The sequence below is a fragment of the Callospermophilus lateralis genome, chromosome 10 (assembly GCF_048772815.1).
Source record: "Callospermophilus lateralis isolate mCalLat2 chromosome 10, mCalLat2.hap1, whole genome shotgun sequence".
NCBI classification, from domain to species: domain Eukaryota; kingdom Metazoa; phylum Chordata; class Mammalia; order Rodentia; family Sciuridae; genus Callospermophilus; species Callospermophilus lateralis.
In genome coordinates, this window is record NC_135314.1 from 75,499,086 (window position 1) to 75,518,609 (window position 19,524).

The following is a 19,524-nucleotide window of genomic DNA, read 5'->3' on the forward strand; positions in this document are numbered from 1 at the left end:
ATGGAAGGGTGATGAATAAATATTTATTCAACTTATTAAAAAAATTTCTCAAGTCAGATAGTACCTCTAGTCCCCAGCTACTCAGGAGGTTAAGGCAGGAGGATCCTGAGGCCAGGAATTCAAGGATAGCCTGGATACCAGAACAAGACCCCATCTCAAAAACAAAAAAATCAAAGAATCTTTCAACATGTTGTCAACGGTGGCTTTACCATGTAACTACACCTTGCCCAAGCTCCCTCGTTTCATCAGTACATCAAAATTGCAGAGCTAGAGAGCTACAGTGAAAACACCCAGGTCCACAGAAAACATTTACTAGAGAAAATTAAAAGTGGTTTTGAAGTTAAATTTTTAATTTGGTAATTTGACTATTTTCTGTCAAATACATGTTAAAAACAAATGTATATATCACACAGGAAAAATTAACATTTCAATTACAATTACTACTAGAGTTAAATCAAGCAAAGCAAATCAATTACTGAATCTGACATCCATTCTTTAAGAACTGTATTTTTTAAGGTGAAATGTACATGACTGTACTGCCCCCTTATGGTCAGTTGTTTCAAAAATATTACCTGACTGATTTCAAAGGGTCAGAGTTGTTAAATTCAATGCATTTTCACATAAGGTAACTAAGATATGAAAGTATCTTAAACTGATAATATAACCCCTAATATGATATTAATTTGGAATAAGATTAAATAAAAATAAAGATTTATTACTCAATTTAGTGGTTAGTTATATTGAATATTGCTGGTAAGAGGAAATGTTGACGCCAAGGTGGTTGTAAAGGCGATATGAAGATATTTGTACAAAATCAGGTTTATCTTTGATTTGCAAATAATGTCTAGTCATCTCTAAAATGGCCTGGCTTCTCTTGAAAGCCCATAGTTAACATTTTCCTCCAGAGGGTGTAATCCCATGCCATTGTTAACCATAAGGAGGGCTATCTGGGCCAAAAAAATGGGACAAATGAAGGGGGAGGCAGTAAGATAAATTTTCCTAAACCATCTAGAAAGACCTGGACAAGAGGGATACAATGTGAATTAAGGGTGGAAATTTGGGTATTATATCTCAGTAGAATAGGTAAGCATCCCCTACCCCACCCCGACCCTCATCCCCTAAAAAAACATGAGCTCAAGTTTCTGATGAGGTTGGGATCCATCAAGGTTGCCAAGTCCTTTAGTTATGATAGTCTGGGGACCACAATACAATGCTAATGAAAGTTCAACAGTAATTATGACACTGAAAAAGCCTGTCAGAAACCAAACACTTGGCCTTGATAAGCTAGCCTACTCTTATTAAAAACTCTTTCTTTGTTCTTGACTACAATTATATCCATTCATTAAGCAGTCTCAAGAAATCCACTAGACTCAAAATAGGAATGTTGGAATAATTTTACCTTATAGGAAGTTAATTAGCTAAAACAAAAATAATAAAATTTCATAGAGAGCAAACTCCAAAATATAGGTTTTGTAAGTGAAATGATAAAGATGTGAAGATGATGAACACATCCAGGGATAGGGCAAAAAAAAAAAAAAAAAAAAAAAGGAGGCTAGAGTAACTGGTGGTGCTAGAGAGTAAGAAAGTGCTCCATTGAATGAAAACATGTCAAAGGTAGAGAAAATTCCTGGAACGATTCCAATTGACAAGGTTTCAAATCTGTAACAATTTGAGAGAAAGCAATTAAGCTAGATTATAACTCAAATATGAAATTATGATGAGTCCATACTGATATAAATAAATGTGGGGAAAGGGATAATACTCTTTACAAAAGAATTTCAGCTACAAGTGTTGAAGGAATGAGTGATATCATTATTAGATTGTTATCACTAGATTGCCACAGAAATAACCACCAATGATAAAAGCTAATGGGTGCTAAAATTAATGGGTGAAAATTGAAGCAGAAACAAAATGTTGGCATAGGAGGAAAAATATGAACTCTTATTTAAGGTCTTTGAGTGCCCTCTGTGGGTCACTAAGGTGAATTTCAATGAAGTACTGCTAAGCTGAGTTCCTTTGATCCTACATAAAGCAAAGCACCTGGCCTTCTCTTTCTTTCTAATTACCTATCTGGTACAAGATGCTTTTCTCAATGAAAGCCAGCCTACTCTGCTCCTACTGATTTAGGGTTACTTTATTCCTCTAAAAATCCATCAAAAGCCTCACTAGTTACAGAGTCTGCCTTCCCTCTAAGTAGAATAGTATATCACATACCACACCACTTCCTGGCTGATCTTTAAGATCTGTCAGGTGGAGTAAACATAAAAGCTCCTTCTACTAACCATTCCAAGAACACCTAAGACATCAAAGGTGGGCATGCCAGACAGGGTTGTGGAAAAGAAGAGTAAATTTGGTGTTGGGACAGGGCCTCCTGAGGATGTCAAACATGGGAGTGTTGAGAGGCATCTTGTCTACTGACATCTTGGCCATGGGCTGAGATCAAGATTGATAAGTATTTCTATTAATGATGTTTCTCATATGTACCTTTTAAAACTAGTGATCCATCTGGCTCAAGTAAATCAAATGTAGCTCTTCGTTAGGAAAAGATTGAGATTTCTTATGACACACAACAGTGGAGACTAGAGAGACAACCGGCAGTTCCTTGCCTATATCGCCGCCACAGACTAATTTTATTTAGCCCCCATGCTATTTTGAGAGTTCTGAATTGGATGCTAATGCTGTAAGATCTGGAAATATCACATTTTTTAAATTAACATTTCTGGGGTTTTGTGGAAAAAAAAATCTACAAATCTGGCTGTACTGGGTTTGTTTATGCATGGAAACAAATCTGAACGAACAGAATTCAGGCTGCCCTACTGAGATGGTTCTTGCTTTTCATTAATTCCCCACAACCGCACAAGGTATGGCTAACTGCCCATGCTTGGTCCATGTGTATTATATACCTCACCCCTAAGGCAAAAGGCTTTACATCTACTGTGTGGGATAATATTAATATGTTTTCAACAACTAAAAGGATCTTGCCCACCATCTGTGTAAATCTCCTTAATAATGTTCATCCTTTCTAAAAGTCATTATAACTAGCTATATCTATTCTGCAAAATCATAACACATTCCTCTGAATTTTATCCTTTTACTATTAATATCCTACATCAATGCATCAGAATGACCTGGAAAGTTAAACACAGATTTACCAGTAAATGGATGAACTGGAGACTAACAATCTAAGTGAAAGAAGCCAGACCCAAAAAGTCAAACACCAAATGTTTTCTCTGATATGTGGAAGCTAATTCAAAATAAGGAGACAGGGGATTAAAAAAAAAGAATAGAAGAAAGATTATTGGAGTAGACAAAAGGGAATAAAGGGAAGGGAAAGACAGTAGAATGAATTTGACCTAACTTTCCTATGTACATACATGAATATACCACAGTGAATCTCACCATCAAGTATACCCACAAGACATTAATTTTTTAAAAAAGTAAATAGTAGAAAGATCAGTAGAGTAGAGAAAAGGGAACAGGAGGTAGGAGAAACAGAAGGGATCAGGAAGTACTGGGGGCTAAATTAGAACAAATTATATTCCATTCTTTTATGTCTAAATAAATTCTGTTGTCAGCTATAGCTAAAAAGAACCAATAAAAATTGCAAGCCAATTTTACACATTCCTTGAGTATCTCTAGTATAACAATATCCAACAGAACTTTTTGTAATTGTGTATAAATTCTATATTAAATGCTGTTAAAACATGATCACTCTCAAGTATGTGTGACTAAAGAACTGAATGTTTATTTAATTTTAATTAATCTAAACTTACATAGCTTCATGAAGTTAGTAGCTACTATACTGAACTATGGGCTCAGATGTGTTTGTTCATTCAACAAACAGAAGGGAAGGGATGATGAGAAAATATAATTTTCATATAAACATAAATAGAAAAACCCAGAATTAATCACATTAGATTTAGCTAATGTTTTTAAAATCAGTTTTTAATATTTTCAGTTGTGCCAGAAGTAACCAGGCACATTAAAGTGACAAAAAAAAATTTATAACATCATTGAAATGACAGAGCTTCAACCCATTTAGCAAGAAAAACAATAAATCATCAAACTCCTTTTTTTTTTTTTTTTTACCTTTTATCCTCCTGGGAACCACAGTCACCCAATCAGGTCCACTGGAATTGATTGGCATTTTGATATTGACACCACTTTAAAAGGAATAAAAAAAGCACAAGCTTAGATTCAGAGGCATTTATTTTCGGGTATGCATCTTTATCTGCACATAGCAAAACAATGGATATGATTTCACAGTGCCTTATTATGGTAAAATGTGTTAACCAACAATATGAATAACTGACAAACCAGGTCTTTTGTAATAAGCACGTTATATGTGTATATAAAGTGAGGAGGAAGTTAACATAGTAAGTTTTCACCACACTGCATATTCTTGGCCAGTCCTAAGAATGCAAAATCCAAAATGACAAGTTCTGGCTTACATTACTTATTCTTCTGGTACTCAGAATAGCTCACAATAACAAGAATGTCTAATTGGTAACTACCTAGTTATCAGGCTGTGTGTCTCTGTAGCATGTCAGATTCCTTTGGCTTTGCCAGATCTGAGATGAGTCCCACTGAGGACACTTGCCCCCAGATATGTACTGATGCAGTACTTTATTCATCATTACTATGACTCTCAAGTGCCTGTGGCCCTTACTAAAATACATATTCCTCAAAGACATGAATGGCGCCTCATTCCCCCTTGTGACTTCTGCACTTAGCTCAGGCTAGAATCCATGCTCAGACTTTTTTTGAATGGCTGCATGAAAAACTGAGAAAGAGTGAATATCAGAATACTAAAAACCCAATACAGCTATTGTAGATACTGAGCCACAAAAATCAAGTCTATTATACTTAGATCAAAAACAAATAAAAAATGAAATAAATTTCTAAACTCTTGATGTAGGAATGTTCAGTCATTGTTTTTTTTTTTTTATAATTGTTTCATCAATTTCAGAACAGATGTGTTTGTTCATTCAACAAATAATTTTGAAGCTTCTATTATGTGCCAGGCACTGTCCTAGATGCCAGGAGCTATCATAGTACACACACACACACACACACACACACACACACACACAGAATCTCTTTCTTAATGGACTGACATTCTAATGAGAAAAAAAAGACAAAAAAAAAAAACAAGTAATGAAGAATGTATACAGGGCTGGATTCATTAGAGATAAGTGATACTTAAGGAGAACATGACTTTTAAAAGAGTCCAAATAAACTACTTTCATAAGCTTTGAGTATTATCATATAACAATTACATAATTTTCCCCATAAAAATATCTGTAGGAAAATTTCCTCTCTAGTTTCCCTGCAAAAATATTTAACCTGAATCTAGTCATTTTGAAACAATAAAGCAAATCCAAAGTAAAGGACATTCTACAAAACAGCAATATTTAAACTATCATGTCATAAAAAAACAAAATAGACTAAACAGATTTCCTGGATTAAAGAGATAAATAAATACACTGTGTGATCATAGATTAGATTAGCTCAAATAAATGACTACAAAGGATATTACTAGGATGACTGGAAAACTTGAATATGGATTGAATATTAGATAATAATATTGTATCAATCATACAAGTCTCCCTTATGATGACTATGTTATGGTGATACATTAAAGTCCACATTTTTAGATTCATATTTATGGGTACAGTTCCATAATGACTAATTTATTCTCAAACGATCCAGGGGCAAAAATCACACATAGACACACACACACACACACACACACACACACACACACAGAAAGATAAAGCAAATGCAGCAAAACATTAACAATGGTGACTCTAGGAAAAAGCTATATGGGTGTTCATTGTTATTAATCTTAAAAATGTTTCTGAAGACATGAATTTTTTTAACACAAAGTTAGAAAAAAATAAAAACAGTGCTAAATTAAAAGGGAAACTTTTCAGGTGATAAGCTCATTCTTTCAAAAGGCCTTCCCTTACATTAACAGGATCTTTTAAGGAAAGTACTTCTATCTTTCCAAGACAAACACATTTTTCCCCCTTAAAGGTAAAGAACAAAGATTACCTTGATTTAACTGTCCATCTGTTACTTAGGGTGTCAAATACCAAAAATAACCTTCTTAATTCCTTCTAACTTAAGCAAGGTTAGAAGCCACCAAGGAAAAGAGGTACATACAGGTATTAATTCAACATACTCAGGCCAAATAAGCTCAAATAGCACACCCTAAAATTTCTCCAAAGATCAATTTCAATCTTTTTCTTTTTAGACAATCTGATGTAATATTGCAGAACTTTATCACAGGAAAAGATAGGAATATTAATTATCAGGACTCTGCAAATGTTTGGTTTCCAAAGATGTATGCCACCTCAAACATTGTTTTTTCAGCAAACCTCCAGATAAGGAGAATTTTGTAATGATTCTACAATAGGCCATCAGCCATCTTCACCCAGGACATGCAAATAAATGCAGGATTACAAAGACATTATTCTTCTAGATTAACAACAGGTGCTTTTGATTGTAAAACTTAGTATCAGGAATATTTTAAAGATTATCACTAATTCTCTAGCTTCCCCCCCACACACACACTATTTTCCACACAGAAATTGAGTAATTATAAACTGTGTTTCTTTTTTTTTGCTAAGCCACCAAGTGGATTGACAACACAACTCTAAAAGGGATGGGTGGGGCTGGGGATGTGGTTCAAGGGGTAGCGCACTCGCTTGGCATGCGTGCAATCTGGGTTCGATCCTCAGCACCACATACAAACAAAGATGTTGTGTCCGCCGAAAACTAAAAAATAAGTATTAAAAATTCTCTCTATAAAAAAAATGAAAATAAAAAAAAATAAAAACAAAAGGGATAGGTGGGTAGTCTTCACATATAGGCCCAAAACAGTGCACAGAAATAAAATAATCTGATAACAGTCATTGATAAAGTCTGAGATCTGAATGTAGGATTAAAAATAAAACTGTTTTTTTGTTGTTGTTGTTTTTTTCCTTTCTTTAGGATATGTGAGTGTGTGTGTGTGTGTGTGTATGAGTGTGTGTCGTTTTTACTCTGTGCTAAGCTATACCTAGTCTTCTCAAGAACAGTACAGCAAATATAGTTAAGTCCGGCTCCCTCTGCTGGCCCCGTGTATGCATGGCAAGACTCCACTAGACTTACACTGCCAGGACCTATAGCAAACTTCAGTGGAAGCGGAGGGTTTGATTTCAGGAGCTTTATGACAACAACTTTTCCTCCACCATGTAGAGTAGACATAAAATATGCAATCTGGGGGATGCCCAGACGTATTAAACAAAAATAACTCTCTACCAGGCAAAGTTTAAAAAGTACAGACTTCATTAAAAAGTTTAAAAAGTTATACTTTCTACCAAATAATTTATAACATGTTACTTTTTTTTAATTTTTTTTTTATTTTTAACTGACACATATCAATTGTACATACGTACAGAGTACACTGTGTCTTTTCAATACATGTATGCAATGTGTAATGATCAGATCAGAGTAAAGGGCATGTCATCTCAGACATTTGTGTTAGAAACATTCAAAATCCTCTCTGCAAGTTATTTTCAAATATTCAATTAATTGTTGTCAATCATAGTTACTCTACTATGCAGGAGAATACTAGAAGTTATTAGGAATGTTCGTTTATTCAGAAATGTAAGGAACGTTAAAGAAAACATAAATTACAATTTTTACTGTTTCCATACATTACATTCTGCCCATTACTCCACACATTGACTGTTGTGCTAATTTTTTTATGCTTTACATTCAAAAGAGGAACTTGAACAAAATAGTGCAATAAATTTCAATGATTGCTAACTTAAAAAATACATGGTTTGCTGTGGTATGCCTTGTAACCCAGTAATTTTGCCATATGTATACTTTTCTATTCATCAACAAATGTTTCTTGAAAACTAATATTATGTCACTTTTTAAAAGCTGTTTTCAGTTTGACACCAGAAAGCTAAAACAATAACCTATCCACTAGATACCACTAGAAGCCCTGTTCTCAGATGATTTTGAAAATCTCTTCTGTGAATAAGTGACCTTGTCTCTAAAGTCACTAATATGATGTGTAGTTCTAAGTAAAATACAACAGGGAAAGACCAACAATTCAAGAATAAAAGATTAATTTGAGCTTGGAGAAGAACTAATTAAAATACTAATTAAACCAGGTATTGTAGCACATGCCTATAAAATCCCAACTACTTGGGAGGTTGAGGCAGATGGATTGCAAGTTCAAGCCTAGTCTGGGCAACTTAGTGAAACGCTGTTTCAAAACCAAGTAAAAAGGGCTGGGAGTGAAGATCAGTGGTAGAGTGCTTGTCTAGCATGTGCAAGGCCCTGGGATCAATCCCTAGTGCTGGGGTAGTAGGGCATACTAATTACAAATACAAATTTGTGCCAGGCATGGTGGCGAATGCCTATAATCCCAGTGGCTTAAGAGGCTGAGGTAGGAGGATCATGAGTTCAAAGCCAACCTCAGCAACTTAGTGAGCCCCTAAGCAACTATTTCTAAATAAAGTATAAAACAAGGCTGGGGATGTGGCTCAGTGGTTAAACATCTCTGGGTTCAATCCCCTGTACCCCAAAATAAATAAACAAATGAATGAATGACTAAATAAATAAATAAATACAAATTTGTATTTTTCTTATTCACTACTTCTCCTGAATTGGATCAAGCTCAGCAAGATAAGGAATATATGCTCAAAACAACAAAGTCTCCTAAATGTGACTAGGGCAGTAAAAAAGAACTCTTAAATTACCAAGGAGCACATACCTCTGGAAGAAAGCACTCTCTGTAGCAGTTAGAAGACCCTTGAGATATCCACCTTTGAAATGATTAATTCTGCTGCTGCAAGGGAGTTTCTTTGGTTTGAAGCAGAACCAAGGCTCTCCAGTGTAGAGATCTGTAAAGTTACACAGGGGCAGACTCCCAGGAAGACATACATTGCACTCAGTGGTTTCAGAAATCCTTCCTGAACGGAACAGGCTCTTGAAATAGACTCTGTCTGGCTTTTCTTCCTGTAGGTGCTGAAGAACTCTGATCCCTTCACTTGGGTGAACCAGAGATATGGACACTTTAACTTTGCCTGGCCAGAGCAAAGTAAAAAAAACCTTATAAAACCCATTCTTATAGTCTACTACTCTGCCCACAGCCCCTGCCTGAAGCTTGGGGGAGTGGATTTTGGCCTGCAAGTAGTCTCCACCATACTTCTTGGGCTTTCTTTGAAAATCCTGCACATGAACCAGTACCTCCAGTTGGCTTCCCACCCTGAAGAAGGCTGCGGAGTTCAAGATGACAAAGTAGCTAGAAGAAGGGTCGGTGCTCTTCACAAAGGGGACTAAGCCCACATTAGGTACCTGCCCCTGTAAGGTGGCCAGCAAGGAGTCCTCCTCCAAACGTTCTTGACGGGAGAGAGTCTGGTGTTCATAGCCACAGTAGGGATTTCGGCTAATGCCTGTAGCCTGGGATAAAACAATTTGCCCGCTGCTGTCAATGAATGTGGCTGAAACAGTCTCATGGTCCAAGTACTAAAGAGAAAGACACAAAAACAGAAATCACTACTACACTAAATATCTGAATATTAGTCAAATAAATCTCTGCTTCAGTTTAAATTTGCATAAAATCAACCAAGATGACACTGCTTTAAAAACCATAGCTCACAAGTTTTACAGGGCTGTCTTACTATCTTACTTTACACAATAAAGTCAGTGTGAGAAATGAATTCATAGATGGGTCTCTACACTTTAGCAAATTTTACCCAGAGGAATTCACCAGGTTCTTAGAGTGAATTATTCTTTTCCCTCAATTTTTTTTATTGGTATGTTACAGTCGAACATAATGGTGGGATTTGTTCTTACATATTCGTACATGCATACTACATAATTTGGCCAATATCAATCCCCAGAACTTACCCCCTTATTGTGTACTTAAGAAAGCCCATCCTCAACAGTAATTATTTTACCAGATCCTACCCTGTTGGGGTTTTATCAAAGCCTAACCTACCTGGAAGGAGGGGGAAAAAAAACAACTCCAGCCTACTAGGAAAAACCAAGAAAACTAGCAAAGTTCAAAGCCAAAGGGTATATACACTCAAAGATTGAGACCTAATGACAGTAACAGAATGCATACCCTCCCCCCACACACCTTACTACCACACCTCTAAACTCTTGTTTACTGGAATTCCTTTCATCTTGTACATTATGCCAGTTTTCCATCAAAAAACAAAATTACAAGGCAAACTAAAAGGCAAAAAACAGAGTTTGAAGACACAGAGTAAGCATCAGAACCAAATTCAGATATGGCAGAAACATTAGAATTATCAGACTGGAAATTTGAAACAACTAAGAATGTAGTTCAGCGAAGAGTGCCTGTATAGCACTGTGAGGACCTAGGTTCCATCCCCACCACCATGAAAAATAAAAATAAAAATTAACTTTAACATAAAACTATGTTGCTATGTTAATAATGCTAATGGAAAAAGTAGACCACAGGTGAACACAGATAAGCACTGAAAGCAAAGAGATGAGAATGCTAACAAAGAATCAAAAAAGAGATGCTAGAAATGAAAAATACCATAAGAGAAATGAAAAATGCTTTTGGTGGATTCATTAGTAAACTGGACACAATTAAGGAAGAAGTTCCTAAGCTTAAGGATCTTTCAATAGAAATCTCCAAAACTAAAAACAGAAAAAAGACTGAAAGAATAACCAAGAGCTGTGGGACAACTATAAAAGGTATAACATAAGCATAATGAGAGCACCAGAAGAAAAAGGAAGGAACAGAAGAAATAGCTGAAGCAATAAAGACTAAGAATTCTCCCCCAAATTAATGACAGACACCAAGCCACAGACACAGGAAGTTTGAAAAGCAACACGCAGGGTAACTGCCCATAAAACTATATGTAGGCCTATCATACTTGAACTGCAGAAAATTAAAAATAAATTTCAAAATGCTAGGGGCTGAGGATGTGGCTCAAGCGATAGCGCGCTCGCCTGGCATGCAGGAGGCCCGGGTTCGATCCTCAGCACTACATACAAACAAAGATGTTGTGTCGGCCAAAAACTAAAAAATAAATAAATAAATTTTAAAAAAAATGTTTAAGAAGCCAAAAGAAAAAAAATTATCTTAATTACAAAGAGATAAAGGTAAGAATTACACCCCAACTTCTCCTCAAAAACTAAGCAAGCAAGAATAGAGGGGAAATGAAATGTTTAAAATACTGAGAAGGAAAAACAAATCCATCTAGAGTTCTGTAACCTGTCAAATCATCCTTCAGGGAGGCTGGGGCTGTAGCTCACTGGTAGAGCACTTGCCTAGCATGTGTGAGCACTGAGTTGGATTCTCAGCATCTCATATAAATAAATAAATAAAGATCCACTGACAACTAAAAAAAATAAAAAATAAAAAATCATCCTTCAGTAATGAAGGGGAAATAAAGACTTTTTTAGATAAACAAAAATTGAATTGAAGGAAGTTGTTGCCAGTATACTTGCCTTGGAAGAAATGTTAAAAGAGGTTCTTCAGGGAGTGGGAAAATATAGGTCAGAAACTTGAATCTATATAAAGGAAGGAAGAACATCAGAGAAGAGATAATTGAACACAAAATTAAAATGCCAGTTTTTGTTGTTGTTTTGTTTTTTGGAGATGGGGTTTTAAAAACTGTGGCCTCAAACTCCTAGGTTCAAGCAATTCTACTGCTTCAGCCTCCAAAGGAGTTGGATCTATAGGCATGCACTCACACACCAGCCATTTTTTCTTATTCTTAAGTGATCTGACAGAATGTCTTGTTACAGGTAATCATACTATCTATGAGGTGGTATAGTATTACTTGAAAGTGAAATCTGATTGTATATTACAAAATCTAGGACAATCACTAAAAAAATTAAATTCAATTGATAGCTAAAAAAGGAGAGAAAACAGAATCATATAAAACGCAGAAAAAAAAGGCAGAAAAAAAAGTGAAAGTCAAAGCAGGAACAAAGAAAAAGGACAGCAAATAAAAAACAGTAAAGATATTAAAAGATTGAATCACTACTTAAAAATGTTTAAAGAAGAATTATACTCAATTTCTACGATCTCTTCCAGAATATAAAGACAATAGGAAATACTTGCTAACTCGTTCTATGAGGCCAGTGTTCCTCTGGCCTACACACAGACATTACAAGAAAATGACAGACCAGTATCTCTCATGAATTTACACATCTTTAAAAAAATTAGCAAATTGAATCCAACAGTGTATAAAATGAATTATACACCATGACCATGGAAGCTCTATCTCAAGTATGCAAGAAAATGCCTTAACAGGACTCCAGTGCTTCCTAAGGAGCACAATTTATATCTCCTAAAAAACAATCCTTAATCTTCATTTTGGTCTTCCTGCTTAGACCTCTGTCTGTTGTAAGTGAAACTTCATCAAACTAAAAAACTTCTGCACAGTAAAGGAAACAACAACAGAGTAAAGAGACAATCTGCAGAATGGGAAAAAATATTTACCAACTACCTGACAAGAGATTAACTTTCAGAATATATAAGAAATTCAAACAAGTGAATAGCAAAAGAGAAAATAATCTGATTTTTTTTTTTTGAAAAATGGATGAATGACATGGAAAAGGTCATTTCTTAAAAGATGATATAAAAATGGCCAAAAAGTATATGGAAAAAAATGCCTGACATCACTAATCATCAGGGAAATGCAAATCAAAACCACAATAATGCACCTCCCTATTACCAAAAAAAGCAAATACTGGCAAGAATACAGACAGGGAAACTCTTGTACTCTGTTTGTAGGAATTTAAACTAGTTCAGCCAACATGGAAAACAGAATGTAGGTTCCTTAAAGAACTAGAAATAGAACTACTTATGGCCATATGATCCATCAACATAACTAACTACTGAGTGTATAGACAAAGGGACTGAAATTAATATGCAGGAGAAATATATACATCATGTGCAGCACTGTTCATAACAGCAAAGACACAGAATAAGCATAGGTATCCATCCACAGAAGGATGAATGGATAAAGGGGATGTGGCATATATACACAATGAAATATTCAGCTAGAAAAAAATAATGAAACTCTATCATTTGCAGTAACATGGATGAGCATGAAGGATATTGTGTTAAATGAAATAAGTCAGGTACAGAAGACTCATAGCACATATTCTCACTTACATGTAGAAGCTAAAATGTTGATCTCAAAGAAGTAGAGAACAGAATAGCAGTTATTAGAGCCTGTGAAGAGTGCAGGGAAGGAAGGGATAGGGAGGATGGACAATCAGTACAGGGGTACAATTGGACGGGAAGAATAACTTCCAATGTTATAGAGCAGAGTAAGAGAACTATGATTAACAATTAATTGAATATTTCAAAATAGCTGATAGAGGGGATTTTGAATGTTCCCAACACAAAGACATTATGTATATCTGGGGTGACAAATATGCCAATTATCCTGACCTGATGACACATTGTATAGATGGATTGAAATGTCACACTTTAGTCCATAATTATGCACAATACTATGTATCAATTTGCATCAATTAAAATTTAAAATACATATTTTTAAAGATATTTTTAGTTATTGATAGACCTTTATTTTATTCATTTATTTATATGTGTAACTGAGAATTGAACCCAGTGCCTCATGCATACTAGGCAAGTGCTCTACCACTGAGCTACAACTCCAGTCCAAAAACACATATATTTTTAAAAAAGACTTAGTCCTTTCTATTATAGGGGAGAGTATCTGTACATGCCTGTAGTCCTAGATATTCAGGAGGCTGAGGCAGAAATATCTCAAGTTTGAGGCAGCCTGGGCAACTTAGGAAGACCCTGTCTCAAAAAGTAGAATAAAAATAAGGCTGGGTAGATGTAGCTCAGAGATACAATGCTTCTGAGTTCAGTCCCAAGTATCTGCCTCTCCCTATCTCTCTTTCTCTTTCTCTCTCTCTCTCTCTCTCTCTCTCTGTCTCTCTCTCTCTCTCACACACACACACACACACACACACACACAGACTCATGTTTTCACAGCATAACTCAAAATAGCCAAGTTACAGAATCAGTCTAGGTGTCCATTAACAGAAGAATGGATAAAAGAAAATGTGAGAGACATACACTATGGGGTTTTATTCAATCATAAAGAACAAAATTATTTCATGTTTGTATAAATATGTCAAAATAAACTCTACTATCATGTGTAACTAAAAAGAACAACAAAAAATAAAATTATGTCATTTGTAGAAAAAGGAATGGAACTATAGATCATAATTTTCAGTGATAGAAGTCAAACTCAGAGGAAAACAGTATTATATATATTTTTTCTCATATGTGGAAGCTAGAGGGGAAAAAAGGAACTCTATGATAGTAGAAGGTATCCATTAGGATAGGGGAAAAAGGATCAAGGGGTAGTAAAAGGGGAGCATGGGGCAGGTATTGGGCAATTTTGTTTGGGGGTATGTACAAACATTCCATAATTAAACCTACCATTCTTATAATTAATATTCAACCAATAAAAAAGTGAAAACATTTGATAGAGAGAAAATCCTAAAAGCGTCCAGAAAGAAAAACAATGATACCAATTTTTAAAAATTAGACCAGCACTAGACTTGTCTTCTACAACACTAGAAGACAATGAAAACAAAGTTATCATGATTCTGAGGAAAAAGGACATTGCATACAGTTCAAATCTGGATTATAAAATACAAATAACAATTATACATAAGGGCAAAATAAGGGCAGTTTCAGACATGTAAGATTATTTTCCATGTGTCCTTTCAGGAAAAAAAAATGATAGATTTAATTCAGTAAAACAGAAAAATCCAAGAACATAAAAGGCCTGAATAGTAACATTTTACACTTACATGCATCTATTTTCATTTGAAAGGATCTCATTAGAAGCCTCATTTTAAAGGAGTATTTGCTCATTTATACAGTGGCACAGGGAAAGACAAAACTGACTGAAAAATTACCCTTACCAACTTACTATCTTTGAGGAAATATTCTAGTCCCACCAAAAGCCCTAATATGCAGTATAATACATATCTAAAATATTAATAAATCTGACAAAAAGAAAGCTAGAGGCTATGCTCAATGAGAGCTTATCAGAGTAATGAAAGACAGCAAGACTCCCTGCAATATTTTGTTAGATGCTGCTACATACACCTTCTTCTCATATTATGTGATGCTCCTAATTAAAATAAAGCCTGGGGCTGGGGTTGTGGCTCAGAGGTAGAGCGTTTGCCTAGCATGCATGGGGCACTGGGTTCGATCTTCAGCACCACATAAAAATTAAAAAAAAGATATTGTGTACATCTATAACTAAAAAAAATAAATATTTTTTAAAATAAATAAATAAATAAAATGAAGTCTGTATTTTTTCAGAAAATGATCAGACACTCTAATCACAAGAAGAGTTGAAGCAAGGGATGTAGAACAAATTAAGAAATGGAAACTTCCAAGGCTCTGAAAAAACTTTTCTACATCACCCAAAGCTTCTTTATAAATTATCATTGCAATAATAAACTGAACAGTTTAAAATTTATTATAATATTCTCATCCTGGTCAAGATGACCTCTTTAGTCAAGGTTAAAATGCTTTATCTTACTCCACTAAAAGACCCATTTATTATTTTCAATTTCAGAACTGCTGTTATTATTGCCACCTCCCTTGTCCATTATTATTCAAGGCTGTGTTCATTCAGATAATTAGATCTTTTAACTAGCATTCAATCCAGAAATTTCTGAGAACTACATCAGTACTGAAGGGGAATTTTCCAACATTCCTTCCTGACTGCAAAACATTAATTATGTGGGACTCTGACCTACCCTCTGAAGTCTCTCTCTCTCCCTCTTTACCTTCCTTCTCATCCACCCAAGACTTACACAACTATATTTTTTCTCCATTCTTATTCTCAGGTCATTAGATATGGTGGAAATAAGCACACACACAAAGTCAATGCAGGTGAGTACCATACACTCATAAAGTCTTGAAATTTTTTTTCCCTTTGTAGCCCTAGAGAGCCAGCTCCATCTTCCAACCCCTTCTTTCAAGTTCCAATACAAACCTCTTGGGCTCCACCCTCCTTCCACCTTTCCACCTTCAACCTGCTCCACAAGCAGGAATTCTCTTAATGTCCTACTCTGCAAATGCATCTGTCATGTCATCTTTCTCTCTTACGTTGAAGGAAGGAATGTGGCTCCTCCTACATAATTAGTAATAAAATAACAAGAATACTCACAAAGTACTTGCATTCCTTGTTGTATATCTGGGTATATGCTCTATCTGTGCTCTAGATCCCATCCTTTCCTTTTCCTCTCCAGCTCTTATATTATTTCCTGACTCTCAAATTCAAGTCCCTCAGATTTCCACTTCCAACCAGGATACAGAAACAGTGTCCAAATTTATCCTCCCATCTGAAATAACTTTTCTTAAAAAGACCAAAATAAATGAAATGATGGTTGTCCAGACACTAGATTTGGACAATAAAAGACAGTGATGCCTAAGAGGCAGTAAAGAAACAGTTAACCATGTGATTGCCATTTGCATATTGCCTTTAGAGAGTTTCCAGAATGCAGAACATGAGGGGAACCCTGGTGCGGCCTGGTGAACTAAGTAAGTCAAAGAGATGGAGCTGAATCTTAACAAGACCAAGCAATCAAAATTTATAGGACAAAGTAAAAGCTACACAAAGGAGTTCAAGATCTAAAAAAGATCCTGCTTGACTATTCAGCAAAGTACTGATAAGTATATTTAAGGAAACTACTAGAGGCTGTGGAAAGAACCCACAAAAAAAATATAAGGGAGAACAGAACCTTAGATCATACCAGGCCAGAACAGAACTTGTTCCCATAAGCCAGACTAGAAAACCTCAGCATTCAAACGATATGAATAGAGTATTCAGCAAAGTTTTAAATCAGTAGTGAAGAAGAATTACTCTTAAATACTGATCTGGTCCCAAATAACAATCCTAAAATCAAGAATCAAAAGAATCAAACTAGGGGTAGGAGATACAGTTCACTAGCAGAGTACATGCTCAGCATGTGCAAGGCCCTGAGACAGATGCCCAGCACCACCAAAACAAAAAGAAAAAAGAAAACAAAAAGGGGGGGGGGGTGGGCAACAAGCTATTCCCAAATAAGTTATAGTACCCCAGAATGAAGCTCAAGATTATTTATAGAAATACCAAAAATACTCACCATTCAACTAGATCTGAAATCCAACCAAAAATGTGAAGAAGAAAATACAACCTATAAGGAAGTGAAAATCAATCAAATGAAATCAGCCCACAGCTGACAAAAATATTACTAGGACAAAGACATTAAATGAGTTATTATAGCCATATTCTATGTATTTAAAAAAAAAGAGGAAAGATTGAATACTACATAGAGATGTGTATAAATACAAAATATTAAGGGAAATAAGGCAAGGATTGAGGTATAGATCAGTGGTACAACTTCAGGTGCATGAGGTCCTGGGTTCAATCCTCAGCACCACAGGAAACAGAGAGATAGGAGAAGAGAAATAAATCCTCTGGGATGAAAAATACACTAAATGGGATTAATAGTAGATTAGACATTTCAGAAGAAAATTCAGTGAACTTAAAGAAAAAGCCCCAGCCCAAGGCTTTGTTTCTTGAAACTATTATAAATGTAAATGTTTTCCTAATTTCTTTATTAGCAAATTCATTCTTGCTGTACTGATTTTTGGATGTTAATTTTGCTTTCCTCTACCTTGCTAACTTTGTTTAACAGTTCCAAGGATCTTTTGGTGGAGTCTTTAGGGTTTTCTAAGTATGGAATCAGTTAGATTCTATACTAAAACAAACAGGAATAATTTGATTTCTTCCTTTCCTATTTTATCCATTTTATTTATTTCTCCTGCCTGATAACTGTATCTAAAATTTCAAGTACTATTCAGAATAAGAGTGGTGAAAGAGGACACCCTTTTCTTGTACCTGATTTTGGAAGAAATGCTTCCAGCTTTTCCCATCAGCATGATGTATAATGTTGGCTATGGGTCTATCATACAAACACACATAGCTTTTATGCTGCTGAAATATCATCCTTATCTACCTAGTTTTTTCGGAACTTTTATCATGAAAGGATGTTGAATTTTATCAAAGGCTTTTTCTGCATCTACTAACATGATATTACGAATTTTGTCCTTGATTCTATTTACTGCCACACCATTGTGTTAAGTCATTTATTGTTGTGACCAAAATACCCGATAAGAACACTTAGAGGAGGAAAAGTGTATTTTGGGCTCATAATTTCAGAGGTCTCAGCCAACAGTCAACCAATTCCATTGCTCTGTGACTAAGGTGAGAAAGAAGATCCTGGCAGAAAGGCAAGGAGAAGGAAAACACAGAGAGAATAGGAGGAGTCAGAGACAAAACATAAAATCCCCAAGGCATGTTCCTTGTGACCCTCTTCCTCCAGTCACATGCCACCTGCCTCCAATACCAACCAGCAATACATTCAAATTATTAATCCTATCAAGTGCACTAATGTACTGATTAGGTTACAGCTCTCATAATCTAATTATTTTACCTCTGAAAATTCCTGCCAGGTCTCACACATGAATTTTTGGGGGATACCTCATATCCAAACCACAACATTCCACCTCTGACCTCCTAAAATTCATATCTAGATCAAAATGCAAAATTCCTTTAGTCCATCTCTAAGAGCCCCCAAAGTCTCAACAGTTTCAGCATTACCCAAAAGTCTAAGTCCAAAGTCTCCTCTGAGTCTCAAGACAAACTTTTAGCTGTGCTGCCCTATAAAAATCAGAAGTAAGTTACATATATGTGATACACAATGACACAAAGTAAACAGTCCCTTTTCAAAAGGGAGGAATAGGGGCATAAAAAGAAAAGTCTTATAATTTAATACCCTTGAGTCTGCAAAGGTTGAGATCTAGACAATTCCTAAATCCTAAAATGCCCTCACGATATTGTTCCCATTGTTTAGATGCAAAGTACAAGGATTCTTTAATAGCACTAATCTCTTCAGCAACTACACCTTCTGTGGTCCCAACTTTACACAAGCTTCTTTTCTGGCCAAATTCCAAGTTTTTCAAATCCGTCCACTCCCTTTTTAGCTCCCAATTCTCACTATAAACCTAACTAAAAGCAGCCAGCAATAGTTAAATGCCACTGCCTAAATGCTGTGCTACCATAAAATTTTCCCTGTCAAATAAATTAGCCTATCACCTTTATTCGCCCTCACACAAAGTCTCAGAACATGGGCAAAATGCAGACAAGTTCTTCACCAGACTGTAACAAAGATGGCCCCTACTCCCATTACAGCCATAGCAATTCCTTGCTACTGTCCAAGTTTCAATGGTATGTGGACCATACCAGGCAGGCACATGCTTACTTCCAAGTCCTAAGTCTACATGCCTGGTTGTGCAGCCAATATCTGGCCTACAGCAGCCCTTCTCACCAACTAAACTTCATTAATATGTGGGTTACACCAAACAAATGTACATTCAGCATGGATGTCTCTAGACTGTGCACTTGGGGT

The 19,524-nt window shown here is 35.6% G+C and overlaps 1 protein-coding gene across 2 annotated transcripts in view; it reads right to left on the minus strand.

Annotated features, from left to right (window-relative positions):
- Nxpe3 (neurexophilin and PC-esterase domain family member 3) overlaps positions 1-19,524 on the minus strand; it is a 44,940-nt gene that overhangs the window by 9,009 nt on the left and 16,407 nt on the right. For both annotated transcript variants that reach the window (XM_076867470.2, XM_076867471.2), the window contains 2 exons: positions 8,780-9,534; positions 4,090-4,163 (listed from right to left, as the gene is read on the minus strand). In XM_076867470.2, coding sequence (XP_076723585.1) covers positions 4,090-4,163; positions 8,780-9,534 — 829 coding nt within the window. The remainder of the gene's footprint in view (positions 1-4,089; positions 4,164-8,779; positions 9,535-19,524) is intronic.